Source organism: Culex quinquefasciatus, chromosome 2 (assembly GCF_015732765.1).
Source record: "Culex quinquefasciatus strain JHB chromosome 2, VPISU_Cqui_1.0_pri_paternal, whole genome shotgun sequence".
Lineage (NCBI taxonomy): Eukaryota > Metazoa > Arthropoda > Insecta > Diptera > Culicidae > Culex > Culex quinquefasciatus.
The window spans coordinates 94,635,134-94,658,532 of record NC_051862.1 but is presented as its reverse complement, the minus strand read 5'-3'; the positions used below and the strand labels follow the sequence as shown (position 1 = coordinate 94,658,532).

The 23,399-nt window shown below is 38.5% G+C and overlaps 1 protein-coding gene across 7 annotated transcripts in view; it reads left to right on the top strand.

The window, feature by feature from the left end:
• Nucleotides 1-23,399, top strand: part of LOC6036877 (spectrin beta chain) — an 86,900-nt gene that overhangs the window by 42,425 nt on the left and 21,076 nt on the right. For all 7 annotated transcript variants that reach the window (XM_038253126.1, XM_038253121.1, XM_038253124.1 and 4 more), the window contains exons 2-3: nucleotides 22,788-22,996; nucleotides 23,064-23,389. In XM_038253126.1, coding sequence (XP_038109054.1) covers nucleotides 22,861-22,996; nucleotides 23,064-23,389 — 462 coding nt within the window. In that variant the 5' untranslated portion in view covers nucleotides 22,788-22,860. The remainder of the gene's footprint in view (nucleotides 1-22,787; nucleotides 22,997-23,063; nucleotides 23,390-23,399) is intronic.

Here is a 23,399-nt window from a genome sequence, read left to right as displayed (position 1 = left end):
CGTGAGTGTGGGTGTCACGACGGCGTTCGGCGTATCCGATCCGCTGGCGGCAGAAATCGACAAAGTCGGGGTCGCTATTGGAGAAGTCACTAATGGTGATAAATTTGGACTAGGCGTCGTGATCAAAATTGTGGGCGTCGGGGTAGTCGCTACAGTTGTGATAGGGACCGGCACAGGGTTCTCAACGTGAGCTTCGAGCGTTCGGAAATATTGGACACAGTTGTGGGAGTTGAGTTACGAGATGATTCCAAAATATTGTTGATCTGTTTCTTGACCGGCGACTGAGGTACCCCAAACTGGAACTGTTTCATGAGATTCTCAATCTTTTGAATCAGTTCGCGCTTGATCTTCCTCTCCGCTTCCGTACGCGCCGAATGTCGTCTGGTCCGGTGCCAATAGCTTAAAACGCGCGATTCAAACCTGGTCTCTTGCTTTTTTTCGAGTGCTTTGGCCAATTTGTCAATTCTACCATGGATGTATTCTTCCTCTTCCCTAATATTTGTGTATGAAGGCCACGTCAAGTTCTCCTTCTGGTCCCTCTTGAACAAGCAGCGTACCTTCCTTTGTTTTGCCGGTAGATCGAGTAGGAAGATTGATTCCGGTTGTTTGCGAACCGTGAGTTCGTGCTCGATCTCTTCGATCGTAAGGTCCTCCGCACGAGGAAACGGTACCAATTTGAACATCTAGTGCAATTAAGTTCAATTACGCAATTTTAAATTTTATAGCTCGCTAAATTAGTTTGCTATAACAAAAAAAAAATGCAGAGTAGGCTCCTTAAATAATACAAATCGTAGTACCAAAATTACAAAAATTGTAGAATGGAAGAAATAATGATGATATAAATAATGTATGATGAAAAAAAAACAAAAAAGAAAGTGAATATAATAAATTTATGCAAATGAAAAACAACCCAAAATAGTGTTTGCAATTTCTCCGAGAAACTCAACTCTTCCTTCAGAACCAAGAATCTAATACTACAAAAAAAACCAATTCAAATCAAACCAAAAAAATCAAGCCAAAAAAATAATTCCCAAAATCCGTAAATTTCAGAAAATTTAGTAAAACGATCCAAGAAAAAAAAAATCAAATAAAAAATAGAGTACAGTAGATGCCTTGTATTGTTGGGCGCCAGTTATAGCCCGCCAGCCTATCGAACTCCCCTATGGTTAAGTGAGATGGCTTAAGCGCCACTCCCGAAGGAGACCATCCACCTGTTTGTCGGTTTGCCCAGCCGTAGAGACCTCTCGAGGGGGTTCAGTAATCCCGTTTCGGGACAGGGAGTTCTGTGGGGTGTAAAACGCGTCGGAGGTACTCCGACTAGCGTACAAGCCACTACCCAGGAAGGGTAGCTGAAAAAGAAACCGGAAACGGACTGGAGACCTCAGGGCGTGATTCATCACCTGCGGCCTTCAACAGTCTACCTGAACCAGATCTGCAAGAAAAATAGCCAATGGTCCAAGGGATTCGGAGCCCTGTCTCCAGTAGAAAAATAAAGTAAAATAGAATATTGAAAGAAAATCTACATTTATTTAAACGGTCGCGACCAAAACATGAGTCGACTCTTTCGGTCACCCTAGCATAAGTGTTTTATAGCTACTGTGTGTTTAGGTTAAGTGCAGCAGGAAAAACATTTGTAGTGTTTTGTGTTCGTTTATTTACAGTGAGTCATTCATGTTTTCGTACGTACGCTTGTGTTTGCCGGCGATCCTCCCTCTTCCTTTCCCTGAGATCCTGTTACTTCAGTTCAGATTCTACCGTGTGTTTGTCTTCCTTCTTCTCTCTTCTTCTTCCGGTTTAGGTGTGTGTGCTATGTGCGTTTTATGTATTCATTTTTGACGTGTCGGAACAATCTCGACGCGCAGCGCCGCGCTACTTAGTTGGTAAGGTTGGTAGCGGGCGAAAAGGTGTGGGCCATGGTCTTACCACTAGTGCATGCTTTACTCACGGTTTGCGTTCGCTGTCGACGATCACGTGGTCGTCTCGATACCTGTTCTGCTGCTGCTGGTCGACGGTTTCGAAGAAACTCGGTGGTTTGGTGGTCTTGCTGCGGACGGCGTCTACGACGTCATCACTTGCTGCTGCTGCTGTTGCTGCTCTCCGGTTAGAACCGGACGGGACTCGAGCACGTGGTTGGTCGCACCTGCGAGGGAACCGCGACGCCCTACGTTTGAAGATCTGCTGCTGCTGCTCGGCTGGAACGCTGGTTAGCTGGTTGTTGGTTGCCGGTTCGCGTGTCCGCCTTCGAGGCCGGACTTCTCTCCCTCGGGTTAACCTTCACTCACGTGGTTTCCTAACCTTCCAGGTTAGGTTGATGGCGGTTGGCGATCGCGATGGCGGATGCTGATCGCGATGGCGGTTAATTCAAGGACGCTGCGGTGACGGTTGCTGCTGTCCTGTTACGGCGTGGCCGTACAGTTCCGCTGCCGAGCGCGGTTTGGCGAGCGCTGGCCTTCGGCGGCGTGGGCGTTGCGGCCGGATCGAAGCGGTAACTGGTCCCCGGTAGATCGTGGCCGTCTTTGGCGAGCGTGGCGGTGTCGCAGAACTGGCACGGGACACGGAATCACGGGTTAGCGCACGTTAAGCCACGAGGTGGTCGGGTTCCGGACTTACCAGGAATTCTGGAACGCACATGCACGCAGGCTTACACACACGCACACGACACGGCACTAGCACAATCTACTAATCTCGCTAAACTAGCTAACAGGGAAAGGACAGAGAAACACATTACACTAGAGATAACCTAAAAGACAAACTCATGGAAAGCTAGAACCTACAATTTAATCACGAGACGCGCACAATCGAGGGCCACCGGTGCCTCTTCCGCGGAACTGATAAAAGTGAACCGTTGGGCGCGTCATCAGAACGCCGAGACTTATGAGAGGCTTCAGTTCCGAATTCCGTTCCCTCTCACGGTTACCAACCCTGGACAATAGCTTGTCATTCCCTAGACCGCTTTATCACCTCCACGATCTCATCACCCCGAACCGCGAAAACGCGAAACTCTTCGCGAGATTCGTGCGGCTGGCTCTCCCCGATCTCCTGTGCTGGCTCACCTAAAGAGCAGAGTTTAAACCACTCGGCCATCTGGTTGAACGGAAAGCTTTTGGGATAACTGGCGCAAAAGGTACTCGGCATTTGAGTGACCAAAGGAATGAGCAAAGGTCACTCAGCAAGAAAGCTCTACTCTGCGGCGTGTACGTTTAATACAGTTTAGGTATTTCTACTTCCCAATCATACCGACTGTACTTTTACTCCCTATGTACTCGTTACATATTATCAAAACGATAACTCGTCCAGCTCAAACCTTTGTAGGGGTAAGAGGTGGGACCATCATCATCATCATCATCTTGAACATTTCTGTTTATTTTCTCTTTTACTAAAAGTTATTCTATTCCTTTTACAAGCATTTGAAAAAAATATTTCCCAAATGTATTCTAATCAGACGAGAATGCATTGGGCCACGCCCATTTTGTTATTTTTAGCATATTTCTTCCCGCGCTCTTTTGGGTCTGCTTAGTGCTGCCAATCGTGATGAAATTTAAGCGAACACTCACGAAAAGTAGCATTTTTAGAGAAAATTTCCTGGCATCACTGGGTCACTCCAACAGGCGCTGCTGGTGGTGTTGGTGGCCACCCTTTGTTTTGCCTTCCCGCACACGATTATCTCCGGACTGGCTGGACCGATTTGGACCGTTTTGGTCTCATTCGATTCGTCTTGGGGTCCCACAAGACCCTAGTTAATATTATGAAGTTTATAAAAGTACTTTAAAAGTTATGCGTAAAAAACGATTTGGCTAGAGTTTGAAATATTATTAAAAATGGTAGTTTTTGTAACCCGTCATGCTATATATTGTTAGAAAGGTATTTGAAAGACCTTTCCAACGCGTTCAAAAGATTGAAGATCTGACAACCCCATCAAAAGTTATGAACACTTAAGTGTTATTTATACACTTTTTTGAGGCCGGATCTCAAATATTTTGATGAAAAAGTTGTCCGGATCTATCATGCGACCCATCGTTGGATAGGTAATCAAAAGATCTTCCCAACAAGCCCAAAAGATTGAAGATCTGACAACGCTATCAAAAGTTATAAGTACTTTAGTGTTTTTAATAAACTTTTTTTGAGGCCGGATCTCAGATATTTTGATAAAAATATGCGAGGAGGGCACCAAAACCGGCTCCGTGGCCTAATGGTTGCGGCTTCTGCCTCGAAAGCAGAAGGATCAGGGATCAAATCCCAGTCGGTTCCCTTGAAATTTAGAATCAGGAAATGAACTTTGAATATGCACAAAAAAACCTATAAGAATCAGGTGGGATTCGAACTCACACCTTTGGATTGATGGTCAGGGACGCTAACCAGTCGGCCTTGATGGAGTTAATGTTCTAGAACTGAATTGATCCGTAGTGGCGAAACAATGTCACAAGGTATAACATATCAAAACATTATATAACTACTAACACCGTCTCAAAACAGCCCAGGGCCATCTCATATACTCATGAACTGGACGAGGGAGTCGGGGATTGCCTGGCCCGAGTCATCTGCATTACCGATCTATGTCTGTACAATTTCAGAAGAAATAGTTAGCCAGAGGAAGGTATTCGCTTCAAAGGTTCTTGAGATATATGGTGGTTACTAACCGAACCGTCTCAGTTGAAACATACTATGGTCATGGCCAAGTCCTGCCAAGACGGGGGTTCAAATACATACATACATACATACAAAATATGCGAGGAGGGCACCAACCACCTAAAGGTGGATTAAGTAACGTTTTTTATTTGCCTTCGCTTCTCGCTCGGGTTTCTTCAGCCTTCGATTGGAATGGGTCATCAAATATCAAACGTCAAAAGACTTGGCGCGTTTGTTTTTTTTATGGCGCTTGCTAATTATTTACATGTTTCGGGTTATTTTTCAAGTGAGTGACTAACTTATGTGCAAAAGAACATGTTGCCGGTAGTTGGAAACAATTTCATATTTTAAGCGCTTTAGCGCAAGTGAAAAGATATTGACGGCGATGTTCGTTAAGCGGTTAAGCTCTCATCTTGCGTGTGGATGTGTGTGCCACCAAAATGATGAGAATTGGTATCGCTAAATAGAAAATATGGTCAAAAGTGCATTAAAATTGATCTTTTTGGCCAATAAATGGGGTACATTTGCGCACTTACCCGAGGCGGTGCTGTTGCTGGTAAGTTTACCGCCTAAATAATATTGTTGGTGCTTTAATCGGTCTTAAATGCCTCTATATGACGTATAACTCCCCTGCACTAAAAAATCTCTAAAATTCTTCTAGTTATATTTTAGTGAGTGCTCAGTGACACTCTTCTAATGAAGAATCTACCATTGCTGCATACAATCAGTGCGTGTTTGTGTTATGTTCAACAACCAATCCATAAACCATAAGCCGGCAATGAAGTTATCAGAAAATACAACCGGTATCATACTCATAATTAATGCTGATACAGCAGTCTGACTCATTCTTAAAATAGAACAAGAATCTGGTAGATCTTCGAGATAACTTTAAACGGTTAAACAGAGATCTGAGAGCTGACATTAAATAATATGCAGTCCGGACTCAATTATCCGAAGTTTTGATTATTCGAAGATTTGATTATCCGAAGTGAAATTTTCCAAGGCCTTTTCAATCGATTATCCTAATTCAATAAATAGTGGTTATTGCCACTTCATTGCAATAGAAACACACCAACTATCTAATATGACAAGTAATAACCTCCCAATGCATGACTATTACCAGCTCCAATGACGAGCATTAACATTTCCTGCCCATCGAGCGCAAAACCCTCCATGACCCAACAAGTGGCTTGCAGAGTTCCGTTCGCTTTCCACTCTTCCGTCAAAGACAAATTCTTCGGCGTGTGATACCTACTGACCGACATAATCGCAACCTATCTTCTGCTGTGCTGGACGTGCTAATTCATCGGTGAAAACGAATGAGCGGACTAAAACAACAACCAACAGTACCTCCTCAGAAGGGGGTGACAGTGCCGCCGAAGCATCATTAGCATATTTTTCCAATTATGCGCGCGACCAAACTCGCGCGCGCCCGACTGTCAATGAGGAAAGTTGATGGAAGTGTCCGTCGGTTTGTCCCTGACACTGCTGGGGCCACCGCCAGTCTGTTGGTCTCACCAACTGCCGATTCAGTGCTGGATCACGTCATCGTCATACATGTTTTTTTTTTTTGGAAGAATGTTTTGGTTTCTTGTCCCCAACAATACATTGAATCGGCGACGTGCCTTCCAATTAGCGATGATATTGGAAGGATTTATTTAATACATTTGGATAAGATTACGTTTTCTGCTATCAAAAGAAGTCAATTTATTTTTAATTTGATTCAAAGAACACTAGAAACGGATTGAGTCAAACAATTTGAGTTTGACGGTGCCGATTTTATTGTCTTCTGTGTGTATTTCCATTTTATCACCTCCGTTCCGTTCCGCCGTAGTCCGGCAGGTATTTATTTTATTTATTTGCCGCGATACACTAATGTTTGCACACTTCGGTGCTGATTGCATAACTTGTTTTGGTGATGGACGTTTCCGTCGCTCGGGTTGTGCGTTTAGAATGCCTTCCAAACTTGTTGCTCGATGTGCTATCACTTGCAACAATTTGTCGAACGTGCAGGCAAGTGTTTCAAATCAAGAATTAACACTTTATCACGTCTGTTACAAGTGCATCCCAGCCACGAACAAGCCCCTTTAAACGTTGCATTGTCTGTTGCATCTCTTGCGACACTTGCCCAAAAGTCAATAAAGTGCCAAACGAGGAGGGGGAAAAAATCGTCGCGATTGTAGCACAGATCCGTGGCACCGTCTGGCCGTGTCCCATCCTCTACCCTTATGGAAGAGAAAAAAAATGGCTCCAGGTTAAAAGCCCCTGACAATGTTGCCAGGAGGTGGGTTTCCAGGAAGAGGGAGGGAAGAAACCGGAGGAAGGGGACATAAAATTGGAACAGCCAGGATAACCGCGTATGGTTGAAGGTAGGCAGTGCGCATGCCCACATTTGGCATTCAGCAAGCAGCCATTGCGACCGAACAATGAACTTGCCTCAACGTCCTGCTTTCGAGTCCTGACAGTCGTTAGAGTTTGAGGGGGGAGTTCGCATTTCCGTGCTAGACGTGTTACTGTCCCCTATTTTTTTATTTCTATGATGCACGCACTTCATTGTTCATGATATGGTGGATTTGTTTTCTGCTAGTTTGTCAAAATTGTAACATTTGTGTGGCATTGAATTTCGTTGGAAACAATAGACTAGAAAAATTCCTGCATCTATTCGTCAAATCCACAGGATTGGTAGCCCAAAATCAATACTCAATATTTGTAGATTTAACTTGGTTTGACCTCCAACTTAGGTCCAAGTTGAACTTCATAATACTAATCTCCAATTGGGATTTTAACCTTATATTACTGTTTGTTTTTCAAAACAGAAATCGTTGGAAAAGATTCACTTCCTCATTTCAAATCTACCCAATTACTTTCGCTAATGGTCTCCTCTATACAGCATTAATTGGCAGCGCAGCTTTTCCTCGCCAAAATGCCAAACCCGGCAGAGTTGCGAATTTAAAAGTTTTTCATTACTCCTCATGTTGTGTGCTGATAACTTTCCTTTTCTCTCTTTTTGTTGATTTCCTCAAAATCGTACTCACACACAGACACACACACACACACACACACACACACACACACACACACACACACACAAACAAACAAACAGACACCAAATGACCCCCTCGCGCTCGTTAATGTCAAAAAACGAGAGTGACCGACATAATCGGCAAACTTTCGCGCGTTAATCTGCCCTGACGGCGCAACAGATTGGATCGAATTTATTCTGTCTCAAATATCTGGTTTTTGGCTAGTTTTCTTCCTCTCTCTTTGTTTGTTGTTGTCTTCTCTTTTGTTGAAAAATGAGCGATGAACCGCTTAATTACGTTTATTATCAAAACATTGCCTCTTTGCTCGCCTTCTCTTTTGTTACTTAAAATAATGTTTAGAATTTAATGTTAAATCGGTAGTAAAAACACAAATCATACAAAGTCAGCCAAGGATTTCCCCTAGGGCACATTTCTTTAAAGTAAACAAACCACGCACTCTGAAGACATTCATAAAAATCATTGTCTTTGGATTTTGTAAGGGGTTACATACATGTAGAAAATCACAAAATTTCATATTACAGAAAAATTATTAAATCCACTTAAGCGATAACTTTCAATCACTCCTGAAAGTTTCATAAAGATATTTCATGATTAAACAAAGTAAGAGACGTTATAAGCTCAAAATTTCGCCATGCGCAAAGCGAACTGTCAAACTGTGAGCGTTTTTTCTCTAAACATCGAGTTGATTTACGGGAGCCACAATATCTCGAGCAGTGCTTGCGAAATTTCGACTTTGTTTGTGATAGCTGACAGAACACTCCAATCGTCTTCACTACGACAACCTGATTTTTAAATTTTACTTTCTTTCGTTTCACACACAAAGGAATGAGTGCTACGCAAAGTCACTGCCACAATCATTGTCTTCCCTCCAGGAAAAAAATCGCTTAGAGAGCGGTCGTTTGACATTCTTCCGAGATCCCGATCATCTCTCCAATGATAGCAATCATATGACTTCTGTTACCACGCAGCATACACTAGGAAGAGAGAGACAAAAACGAGAGAAAGAGAAAGAGCACGTTGTCTCGTTCGGGCGGCTGCTTGAGTGGTGCTTATTTTTCGTTCGTTTCGTCTACGTGTTTACGTTCAGCGACCGTCGCCAAGCAATGACGATCATGATAGGCGTTATGTGTCAGCGATCAAATATCGTTTTGGGAAATGATCGCTGACAGAAAGTTCCTTAGAAAGTTCTATCGAATATCGAGCAGTCCCATTCAGTTATAGATCCCTTTTCAAACATTGATTAAAGCGATTAAAGCGAATGTGCATGACGAAGCTCGAATTTGAAATTTTGAGTTTTAAAAAAAATACAAAAATCAAATCATGAAAAACATAAAAATATTTGTATCTTTTTTTTAAATAAACTTTTTGAAAATCGGCCTTCGTCATGCACACGGGACCGGGGTTTTGAGCCGATTTGGTCGAAGCAGTGTTGAGATATCGTGGCACCCTTATTTTGAAACTGCTAACTTCAAATAGCTATATCTCTGCAACGATCCAACCAAATGTCTTCAAATTTGTTTTGTTAATAGATGAAAATGTTTACTTTGATGCTCTTCAAATCGATTTAAAAAAATTAAATGTGTGCTAAAACCAACCTCTGACATTTTTGGCGATTTACATGTATGTAACCCCTTAAATTACAAAGCATCAAAACGATAAACCGGACAGGCCAACTGTATAGAGTTTACCGCAAAAATGATGACCTACAATTCTCCAAAACTGTTTGAGAATAAGCAATCCAGGAATACTCGCATTTCGACAGAGGAATTGTGAGAAAGTGGGTTTTTTGTTTACATGCTATAGTCAATTCCTAAGTCCAAATTCCAAGGAGACCGACCAGGATTTGATCCCTGAACCTTCTGCTTGTGAGACAGAAGGCGCAACCATAATTACGTTGCGTTCGACGGATAATCAGACTCCAGGCATAAAGTGGCCAGGCCCATTGCGTTGCATAAAAGCCGTAGAGAACATTTTGTGAACGAGTCGCATTCCACAGAATCAACAGGGAAGGAAGGATGCGATGACATACCGTACCAAACACTCCAGTTTGGTTTGGTGTGTACTTCTAGGCGGGCTTCGATCTAAAAATTCGCCAAAAATCCATTTTTCAACAAATTTTTGATTTTTAAAAAGCATTGAAAAGAAGAACTCTTAAAAATTAATAAAAATGTAAAGTTGGAAGTGTGACTTCAAAATGTCAATATTTTTTGGGTCAATTTTGGCTGTGTTTCTTACTAACATTTCCTCTATATTATGCTAAAATAAGTACGCATTATTTTTTTAGTTAACCAGACTATGCCTCTAAGTTTTTTTTTAACAATTTAAATGATAATGGTATCTTTCTATAGTAAAAAAATGTGAAAAACAAGCAACAATTTAAAAAAAAGTGACTTTAAAACATGAAAAAACTTGACAGGTAAAAGATTATGATAGGAGGTGATAAAATAAGCCAAAAACTATCAGAAACAAACATGAACTAAACAAGATAAATGCAAATTAAAATACTAAAAATGAAACAAGAAAAATAAAAAATAAAAGAAGCATAGTTTTTCCTAAAAACAGAAAAAAAATGGTCGAAAAAAATTGGGCTGCACAGAAAAAAAAATCATGGTAATATTACATCTGGGAAGGGGTACATCTTTTATGTCAGAAAAAAGGTGTAATTTTACCTCTGGAAATGTGTAATTTTACCACTTTTCTGGTGTAATGTCACTTTTTCAGTCTAAATTGAGGTAAAATTACATCATAAAAGAGGTAATATTCAACCTTCCAAAATTACAGCTTCCAAATTTACATTATTTTTTTCTGCGTGTATGAGGTTAGATGGTAAGCTAAATTTTAAGAAATCTGTATGTTCACAATGTTTTGAAACTTTTTGAGTTGCAAATCAAATTGTAAAAAAAAATGTTAAGTTGATTCTGCCACTGTTTTGGTAAGTCAATATCCCCACGTTTTCGTTCGCGACACTTTTACACCTCGTGTGAAAAACGTTTCCACTTAACAAAAAAATGCTGCTCTTTCCCGACGCTTCAATGACGTATTGTGGTGGGACGGCCACCAAAACATCACCATCACGCCACAACACAGACGGAAGAGAAAAGATGTGTTGTAGAGAGGGATTTGTTTCATTTGCAGTTCAGTTCGCACAGCTTTAATTTAGTTTTGTGTATTTTGAGTTCAAGTTTCCTTTGCGCGATCCCGTTATTCCCACTTTTTCTTGTTTTTTTTTTTTTGCTGCTGCTCTATTGTGTGTTATTCAGTGGAAATTCGTTTTCATTGTTTTTTTTTTTTCATTTCGCTGCTTTTCGTATTATGTGCGTGTTGGTGGTCGTGGCACTAACACACAACATCAACACTGCTCAGTTTGTTTTGTTATGTTTATTTCGGGCGCGTTTCAATGGCACGAGCATGACTATCGTCTGTTGGATGTGTTTGGTTGATGGTTGATAGTTGACGGACAATGGACAATTGAGTCGATTCAGCGATGATGGCATGCCCGCGCTTTATTGATGACATCTTTATGAACATAAAAAAAACTTCAAGTGCTTTCCTGAAGCGCTCGATAACATCAGAGTTTATCGATTCCCGGTAGATCGTGAAGCCTTACGAAAGACTCTATTGAACGTCTAACTCACCAATATTTCGAGGTTAATTAACCAGTTCGCATTGTTGACCTTATTGGACTCTCAGCATAACTTGTTTCACCCTCGCTCTTGGCCATCTGTCTGGGAACGTTAACAGAATAAATAAACTAATGACCACCGTGATCTTGGTTCCATTCAGAAAAACCGCACAGCTAATAATAGTCATGCATGGGGGTGAACAATTACCCCCACCAATTCGAACCCCTTTTTCTGAATGAATTCCTCTCCACCATCATCGCGATAGTGCATCGCGTTGCACAAAACCCAAACCCGTTCAGCGTGAGTGAGTGTGTCAACTGATTAAGTATTGAGTAACTGCCGGCTAAAGATGAGTTGGGCGTTGGCCGGTACAAGAAAAAAAACGGCAAAGACAGCACAAAAAAAAAGACTCATATTTACTATACACTATAGCAAGCAAAGTCAAGTGAGTGCGCGAGTGCAAGCGAAAGTAAATAACACCGGCAGCGTCCGGACGGACGTCCAGCGAAAAAGACACACCACCCCGACGACGATGACTTTGTCGTTGATCGTCGTTTGGCTTCACTGACACTGACACCAGCTCGGCGGTGCTCAGTTTGCCGGCCGCTATCGGCTGGTGGAACTGCTCAGTCGGTTAGTGGGTTTAAGGGTAAAGTGAGGGTTGTTGAACCTAACTTGTTGGTTTGATGAAATGTTTGATATCGGAAATATATTATAAAACTGTCATTGGTTCACACACTTAAAAAAAACTTTGCTTTAAAGACGATTTACTAAATTTACTTTTTTTGAAAATCGTTGTCACTCTGGAGAAATTCACTTGGCTTATTTGGAGCATTGAAAATTCTCTTGTAATAAAGAACATTTTTTAAAATTTTGCAATTGAAAATATTTTTTCCCGCAAAAAAAAATCGTCAAATCTAAGATTTTTTTTAAACTATTGTAAGAAACCTGTTTTGGTTTATTTATAAAATTTTCTACACGTAGCCGTGAGGTTACGGGTTTCGCAAGTGTTAGATTCACGTCCTGTCAAAGTATTTTTTGGTTAGGCTCAAACGTTTTGGGGGCCTTTCCTGTGACTAAAGAAGCCATTTTGTGTCATTGGTATACCCATACAAGGCTCCATACTATTTTGGCAGCTGTGGTACGTAAATATTCGAACATCTTTATCTTTGGAAGGGATTTTCTGATCGGTTTGGTATATTGTTTGCGGCAAAGTTGTAGATATTGATTAAGACTACTAAGAAAAAAAATGGTACACAGTTTACAATTTTTTGATGTTTTAGAGCAGTGTTTCTCAACCTTTTGCGATCCATTCACCCCTTGACTGATTTGCAAGAAATTCATTCCCCCCCCCCTCCCTCCCTTATTTTTAATTTACTGGTATCAATGCACAAACATATTTTTTTTTAGGTTTGCAAAAAGATTACAGTTTTCATAACAAAAAACTATACAAGGTATTTGAAAACGTTTTATTTTAATTTAAAAAAAATAAAAGCCACTATTCTGCACTTCTTTTTGTTTTAATTACAATAAAAAAAAAACAATTATAAAATATGTACAAATATTTAATAAAATTAATAATTATCTGCGGCTTAAGACAGATTACTCTAAAAAATGTGAAGAATTCAAACAAACTTAAATAACAGGGGTCCCGCCCGTGTGGATCAATCGGACCGCGCACTGGACTCACTATCCAGAGGTCGACGGTTCGAATCCCGCGGCGGGCGCTCTAAAATTCTTTGTGTAAATATGGGTATTCGGCGCCGTCGCTCCGTGCCATACTTTCATACACTTAGGAGCCCAGGTCGGCGAAGTCCTTGTAGATAAAAGGAAGACACTAGTGGTTGGTACTAGCAATGGTAGCCGACAGCTATAAAGTCAACTTCGTTTTTAAATAACAGGGGGGAATTCCTCACCGGTTGAGAAACACTGTTTCAGAGGGATAAAAGCGTAACTTTTGAGCCATAGAAAAGTATGGGAAATAATGTCGCTAAGCTATTTTTTTTTCAAAATGTGTTTTTTTTTTGGAAAATAGAAATTTAAATCGATTTGATGTGATAACTAGGGATAGTGAATTTGCACAATTTCGCGGACAGCTTGAAATTCGTGATATTTGAAGATTTCCGTGAAATCCCGTGAAGTTTATCAATTTTCTTAAATCAAGTCATTGAAATAAACATCATAACAGAGCGGCAGTTTAATGACGTTAAACAAATTTAATCAAAGTTATAAACATATTCTCGGAATCATCAAGTTATCAAAAGAATGATTTCGTTTTTCTTGACTTCTATTTTTGAAGGGTATAATTTTTAAAGAAAGCTTGTTTTTTTTTCAAGATTAAATAGAATAGAATAGTATTTTTAAAATTAGAATCACATTTTAAGAACATTTAAGAGTATATCTGAGTCCTGTTAAATTTTCACGAAACTTGAATATTTAGGTGGATAGTTCCCGTGGAAGTAAAAAAATACCACTTTTTTTGGTATCTGCTCACATTTTGAATAACATTTTGAAGATATCGTTACAGATTAAATTATTTTTGCCTATTCATTTTCAATTTAGCTTTTGAGAAAACCCTAAAAAAAATTTTTTTACTGGGAAAAATGTCGCAAAAATTCAAGTTATTTTTTATCATTTTTAATAGACCAAATTTTGCTCAAAATAAATGAAGCTTAAAAAGTAGTTTCTGTAATTATAGCATAAGATTTTCAGAGATATTTTATCAATTTTCACGTTCCGTGAAATTTAATGCTTTGAAATAAGGGGTTTATGAAATTTGCAATTTGAGCTCTTTTAAAAAGTTAGAGTTGATTAGGCTGGTACAAATATTTTTAAAAGTTTTTGTCACCCCCCCCCCCCCTTCAAAATTGGCCCGAAAAATCAGGGGGCAAAAAAATATTTTTACAATAAACTTCAAAATTTCAATGAAAATTCAAGTGCAACCAGCTGAAATCAAATTAAAATACATTCTTCTGCGTTTAAAATCATTTTTAGCATGTTTGGGTTTATTAAAAAATCTTAAGATTTTTGAAAATTTTCGATGCAAAACCTTTTTTTTCGATACAATTTTTGTTTTTGTCAGATCTTAGATTTTTTGAAAACTAATGATTGCAAAACAACTGAACTAGTGTAAAATGCATTTTAAAACACTTTTTTCATTTAAATGTGAAGACTATGGCTTGTTATTTAAATTTTTATATTTTTTTATTTTTTTGCCCCCCCCCCCCCCTTGACCTCGTCCAGGGCCGAGGGACAAAAACTTTTTTTAATATTTGCATCGGCCTTACAACATTTGTAAAAATATTTTTTTTCGGAGAGATTAGAAAATTTTACAAAAGTTTAATTTTTTGACATTAAAAAAACATAGTTTTAGGAATGGACAAATGTTTGACACTATTTTAAAAAATACTTTAAATGTATCTTGAAACCAGTGCACTTCATCAAAAAATCTGGAACGTTCTTTTCGATTGCAAATTTGATGTTTCATTAAAAATGACATTAATATTCTAAAGATACACGAAACAACAAAATTGTGTGAATAAACTAATGATGTCGAATGGCCTTAAAGTTTCAACCAAATCTGAAATGCACAAAATAGAAATTATTCTGAGTTTAATCAACAAAATATCGCATAATAAGGACTTAAGCTTTTTTTATTTGTTTAATGATTAATCCAAAAATTCAAAATATTTTCATTACGTTTCATATTCTAAATTATTTTACAGTTTTAAAACCATGAGAAATCTGCAATTATTAGCTGAAGAAGCTTATATACTTGCTAGAATTAATAATATTTTGTATTCTTATCGTTTTTAATTTTGTCTATATTAAAAACAATAATGTTTTTGCTTTAAAATTTTTAAGTCATAAGAACTGACCATTTACCCTACCCTGTTAAGTGTTCTTTTACCTCAGCAGTAAAGCATACACTTGATTCTTTTTCTATACATGCCTCCATATCGCGGGCCCGGTGAAGTGTTCAACCCGGGCACGGTCACCCATGTGTGTGACACAACACACGGTATCACCGTTTTTGGTACTGTTTTTTTTCCTTCGAAACTGATAAGTCCCGCGCCAGCATTGTCTCCGGCTGTGTGGAACCTATTATAAGCTCGTGTGGCCTGCTGATAAGTTCACTGCATCGAGTGTTTGCTTCGGTTTGACGTTTGATTATGGGATGGGTTTGCGAGGTTGGAGGGAATAAATTCGTTACTAAAGTTTTGCTGAAGACCTACATTCCAGGTCACACACAAACACCACACAACATAAGCTGTTTGTCCAGCTGGAGAACATCCAGTCCAGAAGCAGCAGCAGCAGCACAAACAACATCACGTCTTGTTAAATAATATGACCTCCCTTCGTATTCTGTACCCCAACGATGCGATGCGATGATGATGATGTCATAAAGCGTGAACTTTATGACACTTTGCTTAAGAGTGTGATTACGTAAGCGGATTCTTTTGGGAACATTTGTACTGTGCTTACGCGAGCAAAAGTCTCGCCGAGTTGCATGAATTTATAAAATATCGCCCGATAATCTCGACCGTTATCAAAATCCAGCACTAAGAATGGGACTTGTTTGATGAAATCAGTCCCGTCCTCCCCTAAAATGACCATCTCCACACTTAAAACTTTAACAAACGTGCCACTCTCTGATGTCATCATCCCTGTCGCGTAGTCGTGGCCCGGGTGCTTTCAATCAATATTAAATCCCCATTCCGCGTACACACCGGTGGCGGTTGGTCCGTCCGCTACTATGTAGAGATATATTCCGTTCCGGTCGCGGTGAGGCGATAGAGCGCGAACACATCAACAGCCAGCATCATCATCAGCGCTGGACGGGACTAAGCCCCATCAGTCGTGGCCTTTGACGGGCGTCGTCATTCTATTCATTAGTTGCTGGATTCGGACGGCGGTTCGTGCTTGTTAAAGTTTACCTGGAAGTTTTTTTTTTCAGGCGGGGTTGTGCATAAAATACTGACGTCATTTTGTCACAGTGTTTTGGTATATTTCTGAAACACAGAGCTCAACCAATGAAAACTATATTGCGTTGGTTAACCCTCTACTAGCCAATTTTTGTTCGATTAATTATATTTTTCCCGTGTTCATGGAGTAATTTTGAGCAATTGTTTTGCATTTAAATAGATTTTTTTTTAATTTGTATCATTATCTTTTGCCTATTTAGGCCGTTGCAAATATTTTTCAAAGTTTATGTCGCCAAAAAAAAACTTCAGAAATTCAATGAAAATTGAAGCTTAATTAACTGAAAACAATCTAAAATGCATTTTTCTGCATTGATAACCATATTTAGCATGTTTGGGCTTGTTTAAAAATGTTTTGAATTTTTATTTAATTCCAATGTACAGAAAAGCAAAAAACATATTTTTCGAATAAATAAATATGTTGGTCAATACTTAGACATTTTGGAAATTAATGATGGCAAAACAACTGGACAGGTGTATAATGCATTTTAGAACACTTTTTGCATTGAAATGTTGAAACCATAGCTCGTAATTTTTTTTAATACTTTTCTATACTGTTTTTAATGTTTGAGATTTAAAATTTTTGTTTTTTTTAGAAATTTAGTTATTTTAAGAATTTTTGGAATTGTGGATTTTTTGAGTACTTTTTTTTAAAGTTTGGCCGAGCCACGTAGCCCAGTGGCCTCGTAAGCGGTAGATCGGGGTTCAAATCCTGGCTCGGACCAACACAACTGGTGATCTTTTCCCTTCTGGATTGGATTGCTTAGTAAAGGGAAAGGAAACTGGACCTTATCAAGAAACCTTAGGAAGAATGTTAACATTACCCTTAAATTGTTAACATTAAGTTGAATAATAACTCGTCAGCTGTGTGCTATCTTGTGTTATTATTTTTATAGTTTGACTTTTTGTTTTTTTTTTTGTTGTAATTTTGAAATTTGTCTTCGAGTTTTCAAATTGTTTAGAATTTGTGAAGTTTCATGTTTTTGAATCTTAAAACTTTATGATTTCAGAGTTTTTGGACATTTTAATTTTTTTTTTTATTAATTGTTGAACTTTTTATCTTTTTAAATTTGTTTAGGCTGGTACAAATTTTATTTAAAGTTTTTATCTCTCCCCCCCCCCCCCCCCCTTCAAAGTTGGCAAAAAAACTTCAAAATTTCAATGGAAATTTAAGTACAATAGCTGAAATCAATTTAAAATGCATTTCCCTGCGTTTAGAATCATTTTTAGTAAGGTTGGGTCTTTAAAATTTTTTGAAAATTTTCGATGTTAAAGTTTTTTTTTTCGCTAAAATTTTTGTTTTCGTCAAATCTTTCATTTTTTGAAAATTAATGATTGCAAAACAACTGAGCTAGTGTACAATGCATTTTAAAACATTTGTTGGTGTACAATGCACTTAAAACACCACGCAAATGATACTATGGCTGATTATTTCAATATTTACTTTATATATATATTTTTTTTTTTTTTGAAAACTAGATTAATTTTATTTGAAAATTTTCTCTTGAAATACTTGAGCAGTTCTCTACGATTTCGGTCATTCGATTTTTTTTGTATTTTTTAATCCGGCTGAAACTTTTTTGGTGCCTTCGGTATGCCCAAAGAAGCCATTTTGCATCATTAGTTTGTCCATATAATTTTCCATACAAATTTGGCAGCTGTCCATACAAAAATGATATGTGAAAATTCAAAAATCTGTATCTTTTGAAGGAATTTTTGATCGATTTGGTGTCTTCGGCAAAGTTGTAGGTATGGATATGGACTACACTGGAAAAAATGATACACGGTAAAAAAATTGGTGATTTTTTATTTAACTTTTATCACTAAAACTTGATTTGCAAAAAAACACTATTTTTAATTTTTTTATTTTTGATATGTTTTAGAGGACATAAAATGCCAACTTTTCAGAAATTTCCAGGTTGTGCAAAATCATTGAGCGAGTTATGAATTTTGAATCAATACAGATTTTTCAAAAATCGAAATATTGGTCGCAAAATTTTTCAACTTCATTTTTCGATGTAAAATCAAATTTGCAATCAAAAAGTACTTTAGTGAAATTTTGATAAAGTGCACCGTTTTCATGTTAAATCCATTTTTAGGTGACGTTTTTGAAAATAGTCGCAGTTTTTCATTTTTTAAAATTAGTGCACATGTTTGCCCACTTTTGAAAAAAATATTTTTGTAAAGCTGAGAAAATTCTCTATATTTTGCTTCTTCGGACTTTGTTGATACGACCTTTAGTTGCTGAGATATTGCAATGCAAAGGTTTAAAAATAGGAAAATTGATGTTTTCTAAGTCTCATCCAAACAGCCCACAATTTTTTACTGTCGATATCTCAGCAACTTATGGTCCGATTTTCAATGTTAATATATGAAACATTTGTAAAATTTTCCGATCTTTTTGAAAACAATATTTTCAAAATTTTCAAATCAAGACTAACATTTCAAAAGGGCCAAACATTCAATATTACGTCCTTTTAAAATGTTAGTCTTGATTTGAAAATTTTGAAAATATTGTTTTCGGAAAGATCGGAAAATTTTACAAATTTTTCATATATTAACATTGAAAATCGGACCATTAGTTGCTGAGATATCGACATTGAAAAATGGTGGGCTGTTTGGGTTAGACTTAGAAAACATCAATTTTCCTGTTTTTAAACCTTTGCATTGCAATATCTCAGCAACTAAAGCTCGTATCAACAAAGTCCGAAGAAGTAAAATATAGAGAATTTTCTCAGCTTTTCAAAAATATTTTTTTCAAAAGTGGGCAAACATGTAAAAAAAAAAATGAAAAACTGCGACTGTTTTCAAAAAAGTCACCTAAAAATGGATTTAACTTGAAAACGGTGCACTTTATCAAAATTTCACTAAAGTACTTTTTGATTGCAAATTTGATTTTACATCGAAAAATGAAGTTGAAAAATTTTTGCGACCAATATTTCGGTTTTTTGAAAAAAACAGTATTGATTCAAAAATTCATAATTCGCTCAATGATTTTTTGCACAACCTGGAAATTTCTGAAAAGTTGGCATTTTATGTCCTCTAAAACATATCAAAAAATAAAAATAAATTAAAAATAGTGTTTTTTTGCAAATCAAGTTTTAGTGATAAAAAGTTAAATAAAAAAATCACCAAATTTTTTTTACCGTGTATCATTTTTTTCCAGTGTAGTCCGTATCCATACCTACAACTTTGCCAAAGACACCAAATCGATCAAAAAATTCCTTCAAAAGATACAGATTTTGGAATTTTCATACATCTTTTTTGTATGGCCAGCTGCCAAATTTGTATGGAAAATTATATGGACAAACTAATGATGCAAAATGGCTTCTTTGGGCATACCGAAGGCACCAAAAAAGTTTCAGTCGGATTAAAAAATACAAAAATTAAAATTGAAGAAAAAAGACCGATTTCGTAGAGAATTGCTCACTTATTATCAACGTACTACCAACGGAAAATTTCTAAAATAAGTCATTGGGGGTTTCCATTAAAAAAGATGCCTAAGGCCGTTGTAAATATTTTTTGAAGTTTTTGTCCCTCGGCTCTGATGAAAGTCGAGGGGGAGGCAAAAAAATAAAAAAAAATATATAAAAATTGGAATTACAAGCCTAGGTTTCAACATTTGGATGAAAAAAGTGTTTTAAAATGCATTTTACAGACGTACAGTTGCTTTCCAATCATTAGTTTTGAAAATATCGAGGTATTGACGGAATTTTTTTTTCGCAAAAAAAAACTTTTCGTGGGACTGTACATTGGTATTTCATGAAAATTTAAAATGCTTTCAAAGGAGTTCAAACATGCTAAATATGATTATAAACGTGGAAAAATGCATTTTAACTGGTTTTCTGTTGGTTTAACAAGGGCGTCCAATTTTCCCGGGTTTGAAATTTCCCGGGAAACGGGAAAAATATTTTTTGAATCCCGGAAATTCCCGGGATCTCGGGATTTTTTTAAAATTTTCATAAAATTAATATTTTTTTTTATGTTGTTTGAAAAATATTTGCAACGGCCTAATGTTAACTGAATTGAAATCATATGGGTTACTTTGTAAGTTTTTCAACTTGAACATAAATAAGATAATATTCTGCAATAAATAACAGAAGCACAGAAAGCGTCACGAGAAATAAAAACATATCTTCATCACTAGCCACCAACCGTATAAGCTCTTATGCACAGATAAGAGTGCTTAAACGATTGGATGATTTGCACATCAAGCGAGCAAAGAGGAAATGATCATCATCAGTCTCATCCAACAAACCTCGAGGCCACCACGACAAGCCAGCAGAAGAACCAGACGCGCGGGGGAGTGACTGCTGCTCTGGCGCGAGGAAGCGAATTAAGTAAACAAATAAAATGATGGAAAACAGAGCGAGAGAGAGCGGGAAGGACACCGGATGATGATGCAGTTGGAGCAGAGACCTACTAACACAAGTGACACAGTGAGCAAGGAAAAACTCCACCGAGGAGAGAGGAGCATCGGCGAAAGATAAATATTTAAACGTCGCACACACACACATAGACAAACTCGCGGTGTCTTGTCATGCCCTAAAAATAAAACTCCACTTTGGACCGTCATCCGCTGGGGTGCTACAAAATCATGACGACTGACTGATTAGCTGCACCGGGCTAAACGGCGACTGTTGTTCGTCGTTCGCGCCTCAAAAACTGCTGCTGCCGCCGCTGTTGTTCCCCTGCTATAATCACGGCCGCGAAATGGGTTCGACATCAATCAAATTACGGCGACGATGACCGGCCCGGAAAGCGCAGCCACAGACGATTTAGATTTTCTTCCAATTACTGTAATGGGTTGATGAGTGTGATCACACAGCGGGATGGGACAGCAATTAGGGTTCGGGATGTAGGTAACGTTCAAGTTGCTGCATATTTGAATAAATTATTTTTATCTACCCTATCAGTATAATTGACACTTATTGATAGTATTCACAGCTTTCAATAACAATTTAAGATTTTTATTATTACTTAAGACTCACTTTATTCATTCTGTAGAAGATCAGAAGAACCAAAGCATCGATTTTTTGAAGATTTTAATATTCTATGATTCGGAGTTTCGAAGATTCGAAGTGTTGAAGATTCTATGAAGCGATGATTCGAATATTCGAAACTCCCAATCTTCGAATCATCGGACCTTTGACATTCAAATCATGATTTTACTTGTTTCACGTGACTTAGCCAATGCTTTGAATTCGGCTTATGAAAAAAAAAACTAAAAATTCAAAAAGTTACTGAATGTTACGAAATAATTGAAGGTTGTAGAATAGGCTAAAAAGATAAATGATTAAAAATACTTCGAAGAAAGAAAAAAATAAACAACAGAAGTTTTTTTTTTATAGAGCAAAAGTTGTTCAAAGTGACCTCCTGAATTTCGCGAAAAAAATATGTCAGTAGAGGGTGCTATTCGAAATAAGTTCGAGTGACTAGATAAGTTTCCCTTAAGTATTAAAACAGGTTTGACAATTCATCAGTGAGATTCCCAACGAATCATTTAAAATATATGATATATTTAAAGTTTATCGAAATATTGTTTGAGAAAAGGTTCAATAATTCAAATACTGAGTGATCTTCAGAACATAACATTATCCTTATTTGACAAAGCAAAAAGTATCTGAAACTGATCCATTTAGATACAAATCAAGAAACCAGATCCTTTCCATTGTTTCTCAACTTGTACTACAATTGTAACACAATGAATATTGTAACCCAAGATCTATACTGTTTTCGAAGGTGACCTTGGTCTACAGTTTCATATTTCAAAATTTTGCTCTCAAACTTCTATTCTGTCATAAAACAAACTGCCACGTTTAGAGGAAAACTTTTGTTCTAACCGTTTCGCTCTGCTGATATTCTCCCAACTTACGCAATTGCTGGAATTGAAACGACTTTACAAAAAGCATACGAGCAGGATCCTCTTCCCATACCTCGCGCTAGTCTTGCCACGGCAAACCAAGCGCCTAGTAATTAAGACGTACACTGCATACGATTGTGTTGTGTGTGTCTGTGGTATGGACGGTGGTGCATTGAAGGTATTGCAGTACCGTTCATTTCCTTTCTCCCCTTTTTGGACGGTACTGCTTTCGCGTTCTCTATTCTACACCGTCGACGTAGTCTGCCCTAGCGCCGTTTTGGTCGTCGTCATTATTTGCCAAGCAGCATGATGTTGGTCGTCCTCGCACTCGGCCGGCTTTTATGCTTGTTTCTCTCACTCTTCCTCTTTTGCTGCAGTCGTCGCCGATTCCTGGCAGCGGTGGTTGTGCTGCAGTCACAGACTTTGCGACGGCACCGGCACCGCAATTATCATCGCAACCTTACCTACATTCAAACGGTCGAGTTGTGGTATTTCTTCGTCGTTGTCGTCATCACTGTGGGAATATCTCTCAGTCTCTCTCTCTCTCTCTCTCTCGTTTGTGCCACCTGTGTACTCTGCAACGAGCCCCGGCCACTGTGCCTTCCAAAGTGGGTTAAATTTAATGTTTGCCTTTTGTCTTTTCTCGCAGATTTTCCTCGGCAAGACGCGCTAGAAGCTCACACAACACCCTGTAGGACACACAGAGCTAGTAGCTTCTAGCCATGACGACCGACATCTCGGTGGTACGGTGGGATCCTAGTCAGGGTCCCGGCCAGGAGTACATTGACGAATTCGAATACGACGGAGGCAACTCCAGTTCACGCCTTTTCGAGCGATCACGAATCAAAGCTTTAGCGGGTGAGTTCAATCAACGGCTCTTTGCTTTTCTTCTCGAAACTAATCAACCATTTGTCTCATTCCACAGAGGAGCGTGAAAGTGTCCAGAAAAAGACGTTCACAAAATGGGTCAACTCGCACCTGGTGCGGGTCAACAGCCGAATAGGCGACCTGTACGTCGACATGCGGGACGGCAAAAACCTCATCAAACTGTTGGAAGTATTATCCGGCGAGCGTTTGCCCCGCCCGACCAAGGGCAAGATGCGAATTCACTGCCTCGAGAACGTAGATAAGGCGCTGCAGTTCCTACGCGACCAGCGGGTCCATCTGGAGAACATTGGCTCACACGACATCGTGGACGGCAACGCGAGCCTTAACCTCGGTCTCATCTGGACCATCATCCTGCGATTCCAGGTGAGTTGCC